Genomic DNA, 14,600 nt, shown 5'->3' with positions numbered 1-14,600 from the left:
CGGCGGGCACTTCCCCTTTCCCGGGTTCTTGGAGGAGCCAGGCTGGGCTGACTCAGAGAAGGAGCACCCCGCGGCCGGCCGCCCCATCGGAGCCCCGAGACGGCCGCTTCGCTCGGGCCTGCAGAGGGGCTGGTCCGTCCGGCAGCCGGGCGCGCCCCCGTGCGGCCGCGGGCGGGACTGCATCCCTGGCCCGTTCGACCGACCAAGTCCAGTCGCCCGGGCCCCGTCGTCGTCGTCGTCCCCGCCGGGGCGCAGCCTCCGTCGGGGGAACCTCACTTCCGTCCGCCACAGCTAGCCGCCCCGAGCGGAAGTGCGCTGTCTGTTCGGGTCCCCCCAACCCCAGGAGGCGAGGCGGAAGCGCCCTGGGCCGCCGTTCCCCCTCAGTCCCGGGGCCCCCGCGGAGGGCGGCGGCGGCGGCAGCGGCAGCGGCGGGTTCCGGGCCCGGCCCCGTGTGACGTGGCCGCGCCGGGGGGCGGCTCCGGGCCGGGCGGCCGGGCGGCCGGGCGGGGCTGGCCTGGGGCGGGGTGCGGCGCCGCAGCTGGATGGCCGGGGCCGCCTGGAGCCACGCCGCCGCCGCACGGTGAGTGAGCGCGGACCCCTCGGCACCGCCCGCCCCATCGCCCCCGAGCTGCCCCGGTTCGCCTGACCCCGCCGGGCCCCTGTCTCGCAGAGCCCGAGAGTTTACTTCGCCCTGCCGCCCACTCTGGGCTGCCCATCTCTGCCTACCCGCCCGGCTCCCGCGCTGACCCCCTCCAGCTGACTTTCTTCACCTCTGCCAAATTTGGGGTCCCCCGGCCCAGCGCTGCCTCAGGTCCCCCCTCAGGTGCGGAGGGGTCCCCACTCGCTCCTTCGGGACACTTTGAAGGCCTGGACTTGCCCCTAGGCCTGGGCACCTCATCCCCTGTCCAGAGGTAGCGGCCTTTTTTATTTCTCCCTCTGCCCTCGCCAAGCTGCTGAAGAAACTGAGGCAGGGACAGCACCAGCTCAAGGTCATGAGGCAGGACAGCGTTCAGACCTCAGGCCTGAAGTTCCAGATTGGACTTCTGGCTCAGTTGAGTCATGCAGTGCCACATCCTGTGATCCCCCTGAGATTTGCCGCTGGACACATTCGTGCCGGCGGTGCTGGACTCCCCTGGGGCAGAAGGAGGGGCTGTCTGTGTGCCCTGCCATGGCCCCCGCACCCACTCTGGCCATTCCGCCTGCCCTCTCGCCCACCCCATCTTCACCCCCCGGCCCGGGATGAGGATGCCCAGGCAGAGAGGGGAGGCGGCAAGGCTGCTGTACCTGGCCATGGAGAAGAGCCCTGCAGCTCTTTAAAACTAGTGTCCTGTGAACATCTCGCTGAACAGCCCGCTTGTCTGCCCCACCTGCCGTCTTTCTCTGTGCCTCGAGGACATTAGGCTGCAAGGGTCCTTCCCACCCTGGGCCTCCCAGTGCTGCCCCTTCCCTGCCTGGGGTGTCCTCCACCCCCTGCCCTGGGCCCTGCCTGGCAGCTGGACACATCCAGCTGGGCACTGAAGGGCGCCTGGCCAGAGCCTCACCCTGTCTTTTGGGAAAAGGATAGCTTCCTGCAGACACGCCGACACACATGCAGCCAGCGACTGGCAAACGTCTGCTCCTTGGGAACTGGCGTGTGCCAGAGCAGGATGCCTGTGCCTGGCACACCCACCGTGGGTGGGGGTCCTGGGCAAGGCTGGCAGGGAGCCGGAGACAAGTTTGGAGGGTGGAGTTGTGGGAGGAGGGGAGGGGGTATGCCACGTGGCCTAAGCAGGTGGGTGGCCTCTGTGTTTTTCAGCACGTGGCATGCGCGGCTACTCCTGTCCTGGCTGCAGCATGGTGGGCCGAAGGCTCCTTTTCCTCACCACCCTTGCCCTGCAGCTGCTGGGAGATGTTGCGGGCAGCCAGCCGGGCCTGCGGAGCCGGGCAGCCGCCGCAGCCTGTCGCCTGGACAACAATGAGAGCGAGTCTTGGGGGGCCCTGCTGGCAACCGAAAGACTAGACACGTGGGTCTGCTCGCTCCTGGGCTCCCTGCTGGTGGGGCTCAGCGGGGTCTTCCCGCTACTCATCATCCCCCTGGAGATGGGTGCCTTGCTCCGATCAGAAGGTGGGTGCCCTGCCCCTGACGCCCATGGGTCCCACTGCTGACCTTGGTCCCCAGGGGCTGGCAGGACGGGTTCTTCTGCACTGCCCTCACTCTGGATGTTGGTAGTCACCAGCCACCACCGTGCAGAGGGTGGCTTGGAAATACACGTGCCAGGCTCCCTGGGGTTCAAGTGCCACCTGCCACTTACCAGCCCAGTAGCATCAGATAAATTCCTTTACTTGGTTTTGTCTCCTGTCTTAAAAAAGGGAGCTGTGACTGTGGTATGTGTCCCGTGGGTACCCTTGGGAAGACTACTAAACTAATTCCCTCCCCACAGTGTAAAGCTTCATAACGCAGACTGCCTGGGGCAGGGAGGGGGCCGGGCATGGACCCCTCAGGCGGACCTGGGGCCCAACAGCCTGGCGACTCATTCCCTCCCCAGGGCAGCCCTGAGTGGTTAGCAAAAGGCACACTTGGATTACTCAGAAAGCAAGAGGCAAGAGAGGGTCTTTGCCCAGCCCAAGGTTTCCCAGCCTGGGATAGCCCCATTCTGCTGACATCCCACGGCCCCCAGCAGCTGCTTCCAGCTGCCAAGCCTCTGTCCATTGTTCTGTCAAACTAAGGGGTGGGTTGGGACTCCCTTGGGGCACTTGCAGCCCTGGACAGTGGAACTCTCAACATCTCCACCACTGTGCAGGGAGTGGTAACCCGGAAAACTGCCCATTTCAAGGGCATTTGGGAGTACACCTTGCCACTTAACTCTTGCAAGATCCCCTCTATAGATGAGGACACTTAGGGTGAGAGCTCTTAGCTGTGATGCAGTGGCAGCTTCACCCCACACATCAAACATTCCTGCCTCTTTCTGGGCCCAGGGGTGCTAGGGAACCGGGGAGCATGGTTGCCCCCATCCAGCCTCCCAGGGGTTTGCCAGGCTGACTGAGAAATGGAACGAGCCGGTGAGCTGGGGAACCACGGGGGAGGCGGGAGTGGGAGCACGGGTGTTTCTGCCTTCCAGCTGGGGCTCGGCGCCTGAAGCAGCTGCTCAGCTTCGCCTTGGGGGGCCTCTTGGGCAATGTCTTCCTGCACCTGCTGCCTGAAGCCTGGGCCTACATCTGCAACACCAGCCCTGGTGAGTGAAGCCACAGGTCCATGGGGGCAAGAGGGCCACACAGGTGAAGTTGGTGTCCAGGGCCCTGAGCTACCCTGGACCCTCCAGCTACCTGCCACAATGGCCAGGATGGCCAGGAAAGGAATGCTGGGCAGCTGGTAGGGAGCTGGGAGGAGGGGGAATCATCATCCTGGTCCCAGCGGCACCCCAGCCCCTGTGGGGGTCCTGGCCCCCTTCACCCCAGCCCAATGCCCAGCCAGCTATGCCCCTGCCCCTTCCCAGCCCTGGACCAGGCCCCATTGCAAACGGCCCCTCCCTCGGCCCTGGCTCGGCCTGGCCCTGTCAGTGCTGCCCCTGCAGGTGGCGAGGGGCAGAGCCTGCAGCAGCAGCAGCAGCTGGGGCTGTGGGTCATCGCTGGCTTCCTGACCTTCCTGGCACTGGAGAAGATGTTCCTGGACGGCAGGAAGGAAGGGAGTGGCCAGGTGGGCCTGCGGGCAGAGCTTGGGTCTCCATCCTTTTGCCTGGGGGCTGTGGGAGGCTGAGGCCAACTTCTCCGGGAGGGCCTGGGGACTGGTGACGTGTACCTGCCGTGGCTGATGGTGACAGCAGCCGGAGTTCTGGGGCAGGTGACTGATGGAGCAGCAGCCAGGACCAGCTGGAGACTCCAGGGACTCCTCTGCTGTGGCAACCTTGGCTGAGGGGCAGGGGGCAGCACTGAATGTCACCTTTCCCTCCTTGTCCTGCCCCCCTATCCCCAGGGCCCCAGTAAAGACCCCACTACCACTACCACTGCCGCTACGCTCAATGGAGGCCAGTGTCCAGACCAGCCAGCTGCTCAGCCTGGCCTGCGAGCTGTGCTTCGGAGCGTCAAAGTGAGTGGCCAGTTCAGGACACTGTTGACACGCAAACCTCTGTGCCCCCCACCCCAACCATACCACTCAGTCCAGCTCTCCCCCCAACACCACCCCACCCCTGCCCAGGTCAGCGGCTACCTCAACTTGCTGGCCAACACTATAGACAACTTCACTCACGGACTTGCCGTGGCTGCCAGCTTCCTGGTGAGCAAGAAGGTGAGTGGGGACTTGGCGGTGGGGGGGGTCTTCTCTGGCCTGTTGGTGCCACCTGCCCGCCTGACCCTCTCTGCTGCTCCCCTCTGCTCCGGGACCATCCTGTACCTGCTTGTGTTGCCAGCATCCTTGTCGTCCAGCTGCTGGGCTTGGCCCGCTTCCCCTTTTCCCTCCTCTGCCCTTGGTGTCCTGGTCCCAGGTATCTGCTGGTTCTTGGCCAGCTGGGTTCTCTCTCACTTCACACGGTCCCCCTGCCTGTGATGTCCCTACCTTACCCTTCATGCTTGGCCTAACTTCCCCCAGGGCACATTACGAACCCTACATCTCAATTGGGTCCCTGTCACTGCCGCTTGGTGGTACGCAGCCTCCCCATCCTGTGGGTTGCACGATTCCCCATGGCTCCCCCGGGACTGAATGTAGAGTGTGCGCAGGCCGTGTCTGCCAGTAGCCCAGAGTTGGGCTAGAGCAGGTCTTGAGTGCATGCATGCATTTGTGTCCAAGGACCCAGACTGAGGCTCCCCTCCCCATCCTACCCCTGCAGATTGGGCTCCTGACCACCATGGCCATCCTCCTGCATGAGATTCCCCACGAGGTGAGCAGCCCAGGGTGGCAAGGGCAGGGTGGGGTGGGGCTGTGGCCCAGCCGGCCCGTGGTGAGCTTCCATACCTCCCCTTAGGTGGGCGACTTTGCCATCCTGCTCCGGGCCGGCTTTGACCGCTGGAGTGCGGCCAAGCTGCAGCTGTCCACGGCACTGGGGGGCCTGCTGGGTGCCTGCTTCGCCATCTGTACACAGTCCCCCAAGGGCGTAGGTATGGGGCTCAGTGGACAGCAGTGGCGGCAGGGCGGGAGTGGGGGCATGCCCGGGGCCCTGGGCTCACAGCTCCTTGGCACCCTCCTCCCGCCACAGAGGAGACCGTGGCCTGGATCCTGCCCTTCACCTCGGGGGGTTTTCTCTACATCGCCCTGGTGAATGTGCTGCCCGACCTCCTGGAGGAAGACGACCCGTGGTGAGTGGCCCTGGCCTGGCTGCGGCCCTGTGGACCTGGCACCGCCGGTACACCCACCCGTGACGTGGCCCCTCTTTCCGCAGGCACTCCCTGCAGCAGGTGCTTCTGCTCTGCTTGGGCATCGTGGTGATGGTGCTCTTCTCGCTCTTCGTAGAGTAGCCTTCCCTGACGCCCCGCCCTGCCCAGCAATAAGAGACTCCGATTCACTCTGACAAGTGTGTGTGAGCATGGGGCGCGAACAGCGGGAAGGGTGCGGTGGTGTGCACGTGTACGAGACCAACACTGTGATCCCTGGGACCCAGGGCAGCACCTGCCTCCTGCCACGCCGGGGCCTTCTCTCCTTGCCACCCTGTCACCCCACAGGGAACAGCAAGGAACTGCAGCATTGTGTTCAACAGGGGCCATGCCCTGCCAGGACCCCAGAAGGAATGAGAGTGGCCCGGGGCGCTCAGGGCTACAGGGGACCCCTGAGGCTGCCCTGCCTCCTGCTGGGACCTCCCACTGGGACCTTTACCTGAGCAGCCCCCTTCTGCTGGCCCTTCCTCAGCACCTGCACAGCCAAAGAAAGAAGAGGCAGGGGGCTGCTGGTGGGCCCCCCACCCCACGCCTCCACACGCTACGGGTCCCAGCCCTACCCTCACCCAGCAACAGATGCTTTCCAAGGCCATCTCCGGGCTGCCCACCCCAGCCAGCTCCCAAATCCCCAGTGAGCACTCTCTGGCAGTGCCAGCAGCTCCTGCCACCGCCAGCTGCCAAACAGCAGCCTACAGGGCTGTGAGCAGCTCCAGGCCCGAAAGGCCGCCCTCCCAGTCCAGCTCAGTGATGCTCCTGCCAACCCAAGGTCCAGCAGACACCCTGGGAGTTGGAAGGGTGTGACCCGCAGCTACCATGCCCCGCTCAGGGCCCTGGGCCTTTCCCCCTGGGCTGGGGGAAGGTGGGGTGGTGGGGAGGGCCCCTTGTGCTCAGCGCTCAGGAATGTGCCCTGGGAGAATGCCGAAGCCATAATCCCCAGCTTGTTCCCTTGGCTGACGCCCAGGCTCTCAGCTGGCCTGCCCTGCAGCCAAGGTCTGGCCCTGTGCTGGCCCGCGCTGTCTGAACAAGTAAGGGTCTGCGGTGGCTCCACTTCTGTTTGTAAATATATGTTCTATGGATGAGATATAAATAAATAAATGCTATCCACAAGTGGGTTCCTCCATTCCCCTGCAGCGTGCCTCGGAACCCTTGGGTGCCTGGCCCTTGGTGCTAGCCTGTTGTCCTGAGAGCAGCTGGGCACTGCCCAGCCTGCCACTGTGCCAGTGCAGCTCCCAGCACTCTAGGGGAGTTGTTTTCTAGATTTAACCGGCAGGACTTCTCCCCAAGAGGCCTGATAATTTAATCAAGAAACGGAGCTCCAACCAGAAAGTCAGCTTTAGCTTCAATGCAGTGATTATTGTTCATGTAAAAAGAAAGGAAGGGGGGCCCGGCGGCGTGGCCTAGCAGCTAAAGTCCTCGCCTTGAACGCGCCAGGATCCCATGTGGGCACCGGTTCTAATCCCGGCAGCTCCACTTCCCATGCAGCTCCCTGCTTGTGGCCTGGGAAAGCAGTCGAGGACGGCCCAATGCCTTGGGACCCTGCACTCGCGTGGGAGACCCGGAAGAGGTTCCTGGTTCCTGGCTTCGGATCGGCGCGCACCGGCCCATTGCGGCTCACTTGGGGAGTAAATCATCGGACGGAAGATCTTCCTCTCTGTCTCTCCTCCTCTCTGTATATCCGGCTTTCCAATAAAAATGAATAAATCTTTTTTTTTTTTAATTACAAAGTCAGATATACTGAGAGGAGGAGAGAGAGAAGAAGTGGAGCTGGAGCTGCCGGGATTAGAACCAGTGGCCACATGGGATCAAGGCGAGGACCTTAGCCACTAAGCCACGCTGCCAAGCCCAAAAAAAAAATGAATAAATCTTAAAAAAAAAAAAAGAAAAAGAAAGGGAAGGGACCCAGTACAGTAGCCTAATGGATGAAGTCCTTGCCTTGCATGCGCCGGGATCCCATATGGGCACTGGCTCATATCCCAGCAGCCCCGCTTCCCATCCAGCTCCCTGCTTGTGGCCTGGGAAAGCAGTGGAAGACGGCCCAAAGCATTGGGACCCTGCACCCATGTGGGAGACCTAGAAGAAGCTCCTGGCTTCGGATTGGCTCAGCTCTGGCCACTGTAGCCACTTGGGGAGTGAACCAGTGGATGGAGGATCTTTCTGTATATCTCCTTTCCTCTGCGAATCTGACTTTCCAATAAAAATGCTAAATCTTAAAAAAAAAAAAAAAGGTAGGGGAAGGCAAGGGAGGATGGGAAGAGAAAAGCAGAAAAGAACAAGAAAGGCAGGTCCTCCGTCAACATTAGGCTCCAGGGGGCGCTGCTTTCCAACCAGTGCTGTCCAGAGTCCAGGCCCCCACTCCTGTCCACACCAAGCTGGCTGGGCGGTGTCATGGGGTCTAGCCTAGGTGGGTGGGAAGCCCTAACCAGTGACATCCTCACCAGCTGGGATATCTGGCTCTCTGACAAGCATTCATAAAGGCTTGAGGAACACAGAGAACCCAAGGGGCTGAAGCCCCACAGGAGGTTGCGCCTGACAGATTTAGAATGACCCCATTGGTCTCCACCAGCCCAGGCTGGCCCACTCAGGCCCTCAGGGCTCCTGGCTGTGGGGGACCTCTGCAGATAAAGAGGACACACCTGTAGGCTCACTGTGTGGTCAGAAGGGGAATGGGGGAGGCAGCAGCGGTGCCCACCCAGGCCAGGAGGGGCTGAGGCCAGAAGCGCTACCTTGGGTGCTAGGCGCCTGGGTGGAGTGTGACACCCCAGGCAGGGCCAAGGTGCTCCCGAGGTCTGGGAAGGGGATGGTCCTCCATGGGGAACGCGTGGTGGTCACATCTGCTTGACAAGGGGAAAGGTGGGGCTCTCTTGAGCAGTAGAGCTGATGAGGGGCCACTCTGAAAGGCCATTTAGGGGTTCAGGAGGTTGGGCAGAGGGTGTAGCTGTGGGGCTGCCTTGCCCTCAGCCTCGGGGTGGGGCTATTTAGAACATCTAATGTGGATGCCCTACTGATGGCCATTAGCCCTGCTCCTTGGACGGCGAGCCTCGCTGACTCGGGACAAACTAGGACAGATGTAGGGTGGGAGCAAACAGCACAAGACAGCGCAGCAGAGAAAGGGCTCTGGAGAAAGACACAGAAGAATCAGGGGAGTGTGGACCCAGGGGAGGCCCCGCAGCTGGCACACTGTGACAAATGTCAGGGAGGCAAGATCCAAAGCCTGGCTTTGCAGGAGACCAGGCTGGGGCCAATGCACCACGCTGCACGCTGACTGTGCTGGAGCCGGGGGCGGGGTGGGGGGAGGGTGAGCAGGGCTCAACGACTCCAGCAGCTGCGACTCCGACAACTGCCGCAGCAGGGCAGGGGGCCTCCCACGGGTACCGCCCCCTCCAGGAACCCAGAAAAAGTGAGGCAGACAGGTGCCAGGGACCCGAAACCATCTTTATTATGAACTGTGCCAACACGAGAGCCGGGCGACGAGGCCCCACTAGGCGTAGTACTGCAGGTTGGCTTTCTTCTTGGCCTGTACCTCCAGGATGCCCTCCATGTAGTCCTCATGCGTGAGCTCCGTGGCCCCCCGGCGCAGTGCGATCATCCCCTGCAGCCAGCACACACAGGCTGTGGGCTGGCCCCCGCCGCCGCTCTGGGTTTCCCAGCCCCCTCATCTCCAGGGCAGGAGCCCTAGGCACCCATCCGCCTGCCCGCCGGCCCACTCACCGCCTCCACACACACGGCCTTGCACTGGGCGCCATTGAAGTCATCAGTGCAGCGGGCCAGCTCCTCGTAGTTGACGTCAGGGCTGGGGAGAGGAAGCGCGTGCATAGTGAAAGGGACGCAAGGGACAGATGTCCTCCCAGTCTCCATGAACACACAAGGCCGCCTTGCCCCGTGACAGTAAATATAGTCCCGTACCCACTCTCTTAGTACACTGGGGGGGTTGCGGAAGGGACAGGGACCAAGTTACATCACATTATTTCTAGTTTCTAGTGTCTATTGAAACTCTAGCTTCTAGAAATCTCCACCAGTCTGGACCACGACAGTGACACCTGCCCACAGTGCTGGCATCCCATAAGGGTGCCAGTTTGTGTTCCTGCTGCTCCACTTCCCGTCCAGCTCCCTATTTGTGGCCTGGGGAAACAGTGGAGGATGGCTTAAGGCCTGAGGCTCTGGTGCTCACATGGGAGATATAGAAGCTCTGACTTTGAACAGGCTTAGCTCTGGCCCTGCAGCCATTTGGGAAGCAAACCAGCAGATGGAAGATTTGTCACTGTTTCTCCCTCTCCCCGCCCTGGGTCTGTGGTGGGGCAGCAGTGGTGGCAGAGACCGAAGCTGGTCTCACAGCAGCTCAGCAGAGGCATGGTGGTGCCACGGCCACCATTACTGGCCTCATTACAAGCTGCAGTGCTTCGAGCTGTCAGGCCTCTGGCTGAGGGCAGTGCGGGTCTGATCCTGGCACGCCAGGCCCTGGCTGGACAGTCCCCAGCCAAGCTGGGCATGCTCACCTCTGGCCCTGTCACAGTGGGCAGCAATCCAATTCAGCTGGACAGCCAGGCCTGGGGCCCCACTCCCTCAGGCAGGTGCACGGTGGTGCGGCCTGGCCAAGGCTGGGAGACAGCTTGGAGAGGAGAGCCAGGGTACCTCTGCTGCCCACTGTGGCCCTGCTCACCTGACGTTCATCTTCCGGGAATGGATCTGCATGATTCTGGCACGGGCCTCTTCATTGGGCATTGGGAACTCGATCTTGCGGTCTAGGCGGCCAGAGCGCAACAGGGCGGGGTCCAGGATGTCCACCCTGTTGGTGGCTGCAATCACCTGAGGAAGAGAAGTAGCTCCCTGAACTGAGCAGCTGGTCACTGACAGGCTCGGTCATGGACATCAGAGGCCGAGGGCAGCCCGGGGGCGGGGAGGAGAGCTGCAGAGGTCAGGGCCAGACACAGGGTCTCTCTCCTCTTCCTCCCAGGAGGGCTGCTGCTGACCTTCACTTGGGTGTTGGGCTGGAAGCCGTCCAGCTGGTTCAGGAGCTCCAGCATCGTCCTCTGCACCTCTCGGTCCCCCGCCTTCTCGCTGTCAAAGCTGGGGCACACAACAGCGGAGTCACGGCTGGGCCCCACTGGGGGCTGAGCCTGCCTCCGTGCCCCGTGCTGCTGCCGAAGCCCAACCCAGGCTGTCCAGGGCAAGAACAGCCTGTGTGTGGAGCGGGCATCCCAGGACACGTGGTCTAACGCAGAGCGCCCTGGCAGGGGTATAGCCTGGATGAGAACCGAGAACCTGGTAGGTGGGGAAGCAGGTGGCACAGCGAAGAAAGCCTTTACCCCAAGAGCACTGTGGGTGGAGCCCAAAGGCCTGCGGGGACACATGAAGGAGGCCACCAGTCCTGCGCCCTCAAAGGTACACAATGGCAGCTGGCAAGCAAGTGGATGGTCAGGGATGCAGGAGGCCAGGGAGTCCAGGCCCAGGCAGGAAGCTGGGATCCAGCACAGGGAAAAGCCACCCCTACGCACAGCCACCGAGACCACCCTGGGGCCACAGTTCCCTCACCGCTTGGTGCCAATGGCATCCAGCTCGTCGATGAAGATGATGGACGGAGCTTTCTCCTTGGCCAAGGCAAAGGCGTCCCGGACCAGCTTGGCGCCATCCCCAATGAACATCTGTACCAGCTGGGGCCCAGCCAGTTTGAGGAAGGTGGCCTGGGAGGGGGGGGCAGTGTGGTGGGGGGAGGAGTCAGGCTGGGGACAATGCAAGGCCCCTGGAGCCCGCCCACCCAGCCCAACTCTCCCAAATGCCTCACCTTTGTCTGAGCAGCACAGGCCCGGGCCAGCAATGTCTTCCCGGTCCCCGGGGGCCCGTACATCAGCACCCCCTTTGGAGGCTGGATCCCCAAGTTCTCAAACTTCTCCTTGTGGTTCATGGGCAGGACTATGGCCTCAACCAGCTACAGGGGAGAAGCCTGAGTGAGCACAGCGACATTGCAATGGCTCCCACAGCCCACCCCAATACCGCATCCTCTCCCTCTGACTTGGAGAGTGGCCCTTGCCAGCCTCTGCCCAAAGGGGACATGAATGTTCCTTGCCACCAAGGCTGCCTATGGCCTGGTAGATAGCTGTAGAAGGCCTAAATTCCAGTCCTGGTCTGGCCCTGTACAGGCCGGTCAAGCTGTCCGCATCTGCTTCCCTGCCTGGCACCCCTCTTTTCCTTCCCAGGACAGAGGTTGAGAACAAGAGGGCTGGTAAGGAGGCAGGATCCCGACACACATGAACGCCCCCGCCGAGCCCCCACCTCCTGGATCTGCTTGTCCAGGCCCCCGATGTCACTGTACTGCTCCGTGGGTCTCTCGTCCACCTCCATGGCCTTCACCCGCGAGTCGTATTCTGTGGGCAGCGTCTCCAGGATCAGGTACGAGTCTTTGTTCACACCCTGAGGGCACAGCATAGCGTCTGCAGAGGGTCCCAAGCCCTACCTCACGGTGTGGGGGAGGTGCATCTGCAGAGGGAAAGGAGAGCTCCGGCACTGGGCAGCATGAGAATCAAGCCATCGCTCTGTCTCCCAGGCTCGCTGGGCTGCCTGCTCTGCCAACTTCCAGAGCCGACAGGGGCCTGGGACTGAAGCGGGGGCAGAAACTGGGGAAGAAGCTAGGGCAGGAAGGGGCAGGAGGGGGCAGGAGGGGGCAGGAGGGGGCAGGAGGGGGCAGGGACTAGGGTTCAGCTGGCTGGTGTGAGAACCCTCGCTGCTGGGACCCAACCCAGACTCTATTGCCACTCACCACCAGGTCTCCGGGCTTCAGCTTTTCAGCGTCCACCAGACCGATCACTGGCAGGAAGTAAGTCTGTGGGGGAAGGTTCCAGGGGTGCCCTCAGCAGCTGTCCTCACACCTCCTCTGCCCTTCCCCACCTCCCCTTGCACCACTGCTGTGCTGGCTTCACCTGTCGTGTGGAGGTTTTGATGACTGCACACTTGCCCTTCCTCTGTGAGTCCAGGTCAATGTTGGCGCCATCCTCCTCTTGGTCATTAGGATCAACATCTAGCAGCTGGAAAGGAAGACGTTCAGCCCCTGGGCTCCCCCCAGGCCCCCGAGCCTGGTGCATCCACAGCTGGGACAGTCTCCAACACAGCAGGGTAGGCGGCCCAGCCGCTCTCCTCTTGCTCGAAGCTCGCCTGGCACAGGTGTGACAGCCAGGCCAGGGGGGTATGGCAAGCTCTCCCTCTCGCTGGTGCGCCTGCCTGTATAGGGCACATCCAGCCCTCCCCAGGGAAGAAAAGGAGACCTGTGAGCCATCCCAGACCCTGCACCTGCATGGCAAGGGGTCCCCATGAAGGGAGGTGGGAGCAGACTGGTTGGTGTCGACCCACCCCTACCTAAGCAGCCCCCAGCCAGGGTTGGGTATAAGCCCCGCCAACCCCCATAACCCTTCTTCAGCCCTCCACATACACACACACCTCGATGACGTTGGAGACAAGGTATGGTAACGTCTTATTCACTTTGATCTTCTCACTATTCTCTTTGATCTTGTCCTTCATGGCCTGGAGCTCGTGGGTGACTCGCAACACTTCGCTCTTCATGATCTGTGAGAAGGACCCGTGGAGGCGAATACTCACCGCGGTTGGGCTCAGCTCCGGCAGGGGTCCAGGAGCCCCCCACTCCCACCCCAGGGTAACAGGCCCAGCTCCCAGGCTCTGACTACATCCAGCACAGGAGAAAACCTGTGGCCAAGTTTCCCAGCTTCGAGAAAGGGGCAGGTCGCCATCCTGTCCCTCTTCGGGGTCTTGTTTTCCCGGCCCCAGGAGGCAGCTGCAGGTGCCAGGCCTGCTGCCCGCTCGGCGCCCCGCGCCCACCTTGATCTCACTGTCCAGCAGCCGCGTGCGCTGGATGATCTCCTCCGTGGACATCTTGCGCACCTCCTCTCCGATCCCATCTTGCTGTTAAGAATGGTTGTGCATTCAGACATCTCCCCACGCACAGCCTGTTTCCCCGGAGGAGTCAGTCGGGACCCCTGCCCACACCCCCGGCTGTCCCATGTCCGTCTCCCCCACCACGGGACGGGGCCAGATCTGGATCCCCAGCCACCTCTTCCCCGTCCAGCGGGGCCCAGCTTCGGGGTCCCCCCGCTGCCCACCTCAGCCTCATCCCACACGGTCGCCATCTTCTCCTGCCGAGTCACCGGACTCTCGAGAGTCGGCGACAGATTCATTTCCTCAACGAGCAGGCCGCACACCTGACCGGGTGCGAGGTACGGTGGGAGCAGAGGCCGTCTTTCTCAAGGGCTTTGGCCTAGTGGGCGAACCGCGCGCCCCCAAATCCCGATTCCCGCTTGGACCAGCGCCGGCCGCGCCGACGCAGCGAATCTGCGTCTTCGACTGCGAAGACGAACGCGGCCGCCAACAGGCCAACCCCGGCGAGTCCTGAGACGGGCCCGCCCTCCCCTTTTTTATAGCAGGAGGCGAGGGGTGGCCACTATTGGTCAGAGCGCCGAGCGGGGGCGGGGCCTGCGTGTAAAACCGGAAGAGGTGGGAGAGAATGTAGGCTCCGCGGGGCGCTCTTGGGAAATGTAGTTTTAAGCTGGCCACAGCACGTTCAACATCAAACTGTGGCCCCGCCTAAGAATTTGGATATTTGCTCCATGGCACTGTCCCAAAACTATCAGTAACATAGTTAGCCTTGTGGAAAGGATAGCAACAGTTATGTCGGGGCTGGCGTTTGACTCAGCAGTGGGGAGCCCCCCCTGGGATGCCGGGTTCGATTCCGGATTCTACCTTTGTGCTAATGCCAAGCAGGTAGCGGTGATGGCTCCAGGGCTTGGGTTCCTGGCACCCGCTTGGATTAAACGCCTGGCTCGCGGCTCCAGCCCAGGATGCCCAGATCAGGGCTATTGCAGTGACCCGGGGCGTGAACCCACGGATGAAGGCTCTTTTTCACTTGCCTCTCAAATGCATGTTTTCAGGAAGTTCATGATGCAGGATGTATTTTTATTTATTTTTATCATGACTTTATTTAAGTACAAGCTGGACACTCAGGGTTAGTGGAGGGTTTTTTTAACAGTTATTTATTTTATTTGAAAGGCAGATTTGCATACAGAGAGGAGAGACAGAAAGATCTTCCATTCACTGATTCACTCCCCAAGTGGTTACAATAGCTGCAGGAACTGAGCTGAATTAAAGACAGGATCTAGGAGTTTCTTCTGGGTCTCCCACGCAGGTGCAGGGTCCCAAGGCTTTAGGCCATCCTCTACTGCTATCCCAGGCCACAGGCAGGGAGCTGGATGGGAAGTGGGGCC

General features: G+C 61.8%; 2 protein-coding genes across 7 annotated transcripts; one reads left to right on the top strand and one right to left on the bottom strand.

Moving 5' to 3' along the window:
• The first annotated feature begins 419 nt into the window (after positions 1–419).
• Positions 420–6,447, top strand: SLC39A13 (solute carrier family 39 member 13). Of its 6 annotated transcripts, none has more exons than XR_009245283.1 (11): positions 616–823; positions 1,796–2,104; positions 3,099–3,212; positions 3,552–3,673; positions 3,950–4,063; positions 4,139–4,261; positions 4,800–4,850; positions 4,935–5,067; positions 5,166–5,265; positions 5,349–5,480; positions 5,629–6,447. XR_009245283.1 is itself a non-coding variant. In XM_058663059.1 (11 exons), exons 3-11 carry the CDS (start codon positions 1,804–1,806, stop codon positions 5,422–5,424), a joined length of 1,134 nt encoding a protein of 377 aa, XP_058519042.1. In that variant the 5' UTR covers positions 616–823; positions 951–1,051; positions 1,796–1,803; the 3' UTR covers positions 5,425–6,447. The 6 variants fall into 6 exon arrangements, 5 of the variants coding, with proteins under 5 accessions (XP_058519043.1, XP_058519042.1, XP_058519041.1 ...); XM_058663059.1 differs by adding an exon at positions 951–1,051 and having other exon boundaries at positions 5,349–6,447; XM_058663060.1 differs by lacking the exon at positions 616–823 and adding an exon at positions 420–580 and having other exon boundaries at positions 5,349–6,447.
• A 2,304-nt stretch (positions 6,448–8,751) lies between these two features.
• On the bottom strand, positions 8,752–13,707 carry PSMC3 (proteasome 26S subunit, ATPase 3). Its single transcript, XM_004585333.3, has 12 exons — positions 13,443–13,707; positions 13,162–13,245; positions 12,766–12,891; positions 12,252–12,356; positions 12,092–12,154; positions 11,608–11,745; positions 11,120–11,263; positions 10,870–11,018; positions 10,308–10,404; positions 9,998–10,143; positions 9,049–9,130; positions 8,752–8,929 (listed from the first exon to the last, which is right to left on the bottom strand). Exons 1-12 carry the CDS (start codon positions 13,515–13,517, stop codon positions 8,819–8,821), a joined length of 1,320 nt encoding a protein of 439 aa, XP_004585390.1. The 5' UTR covers positions 13,518–13,707; the 3' UTR covers positions 8,752–8,818.
• Positions 13,708–14,600: the final 893 nt, after the last annotated feature.

The sequence above is a fragment of the Ochotona princeps genome, chromosome 4 (assembly GCF_030435755.1).
Source record: "Ochotona princeps isolate mOchPri1 chromosome 4, mOchPri1.hap1, whole genome shotgun sequence".
NCBI classification, from domain to species: Eukaryota; Metazoa; Chordata; class Mammalia; order Lagomorpha; family Ochotonidae; genus Ochotona; species Ochotona princeps.
This window is presented reverse-complemented; position numbering and strand designations above follow the sequence as displayed.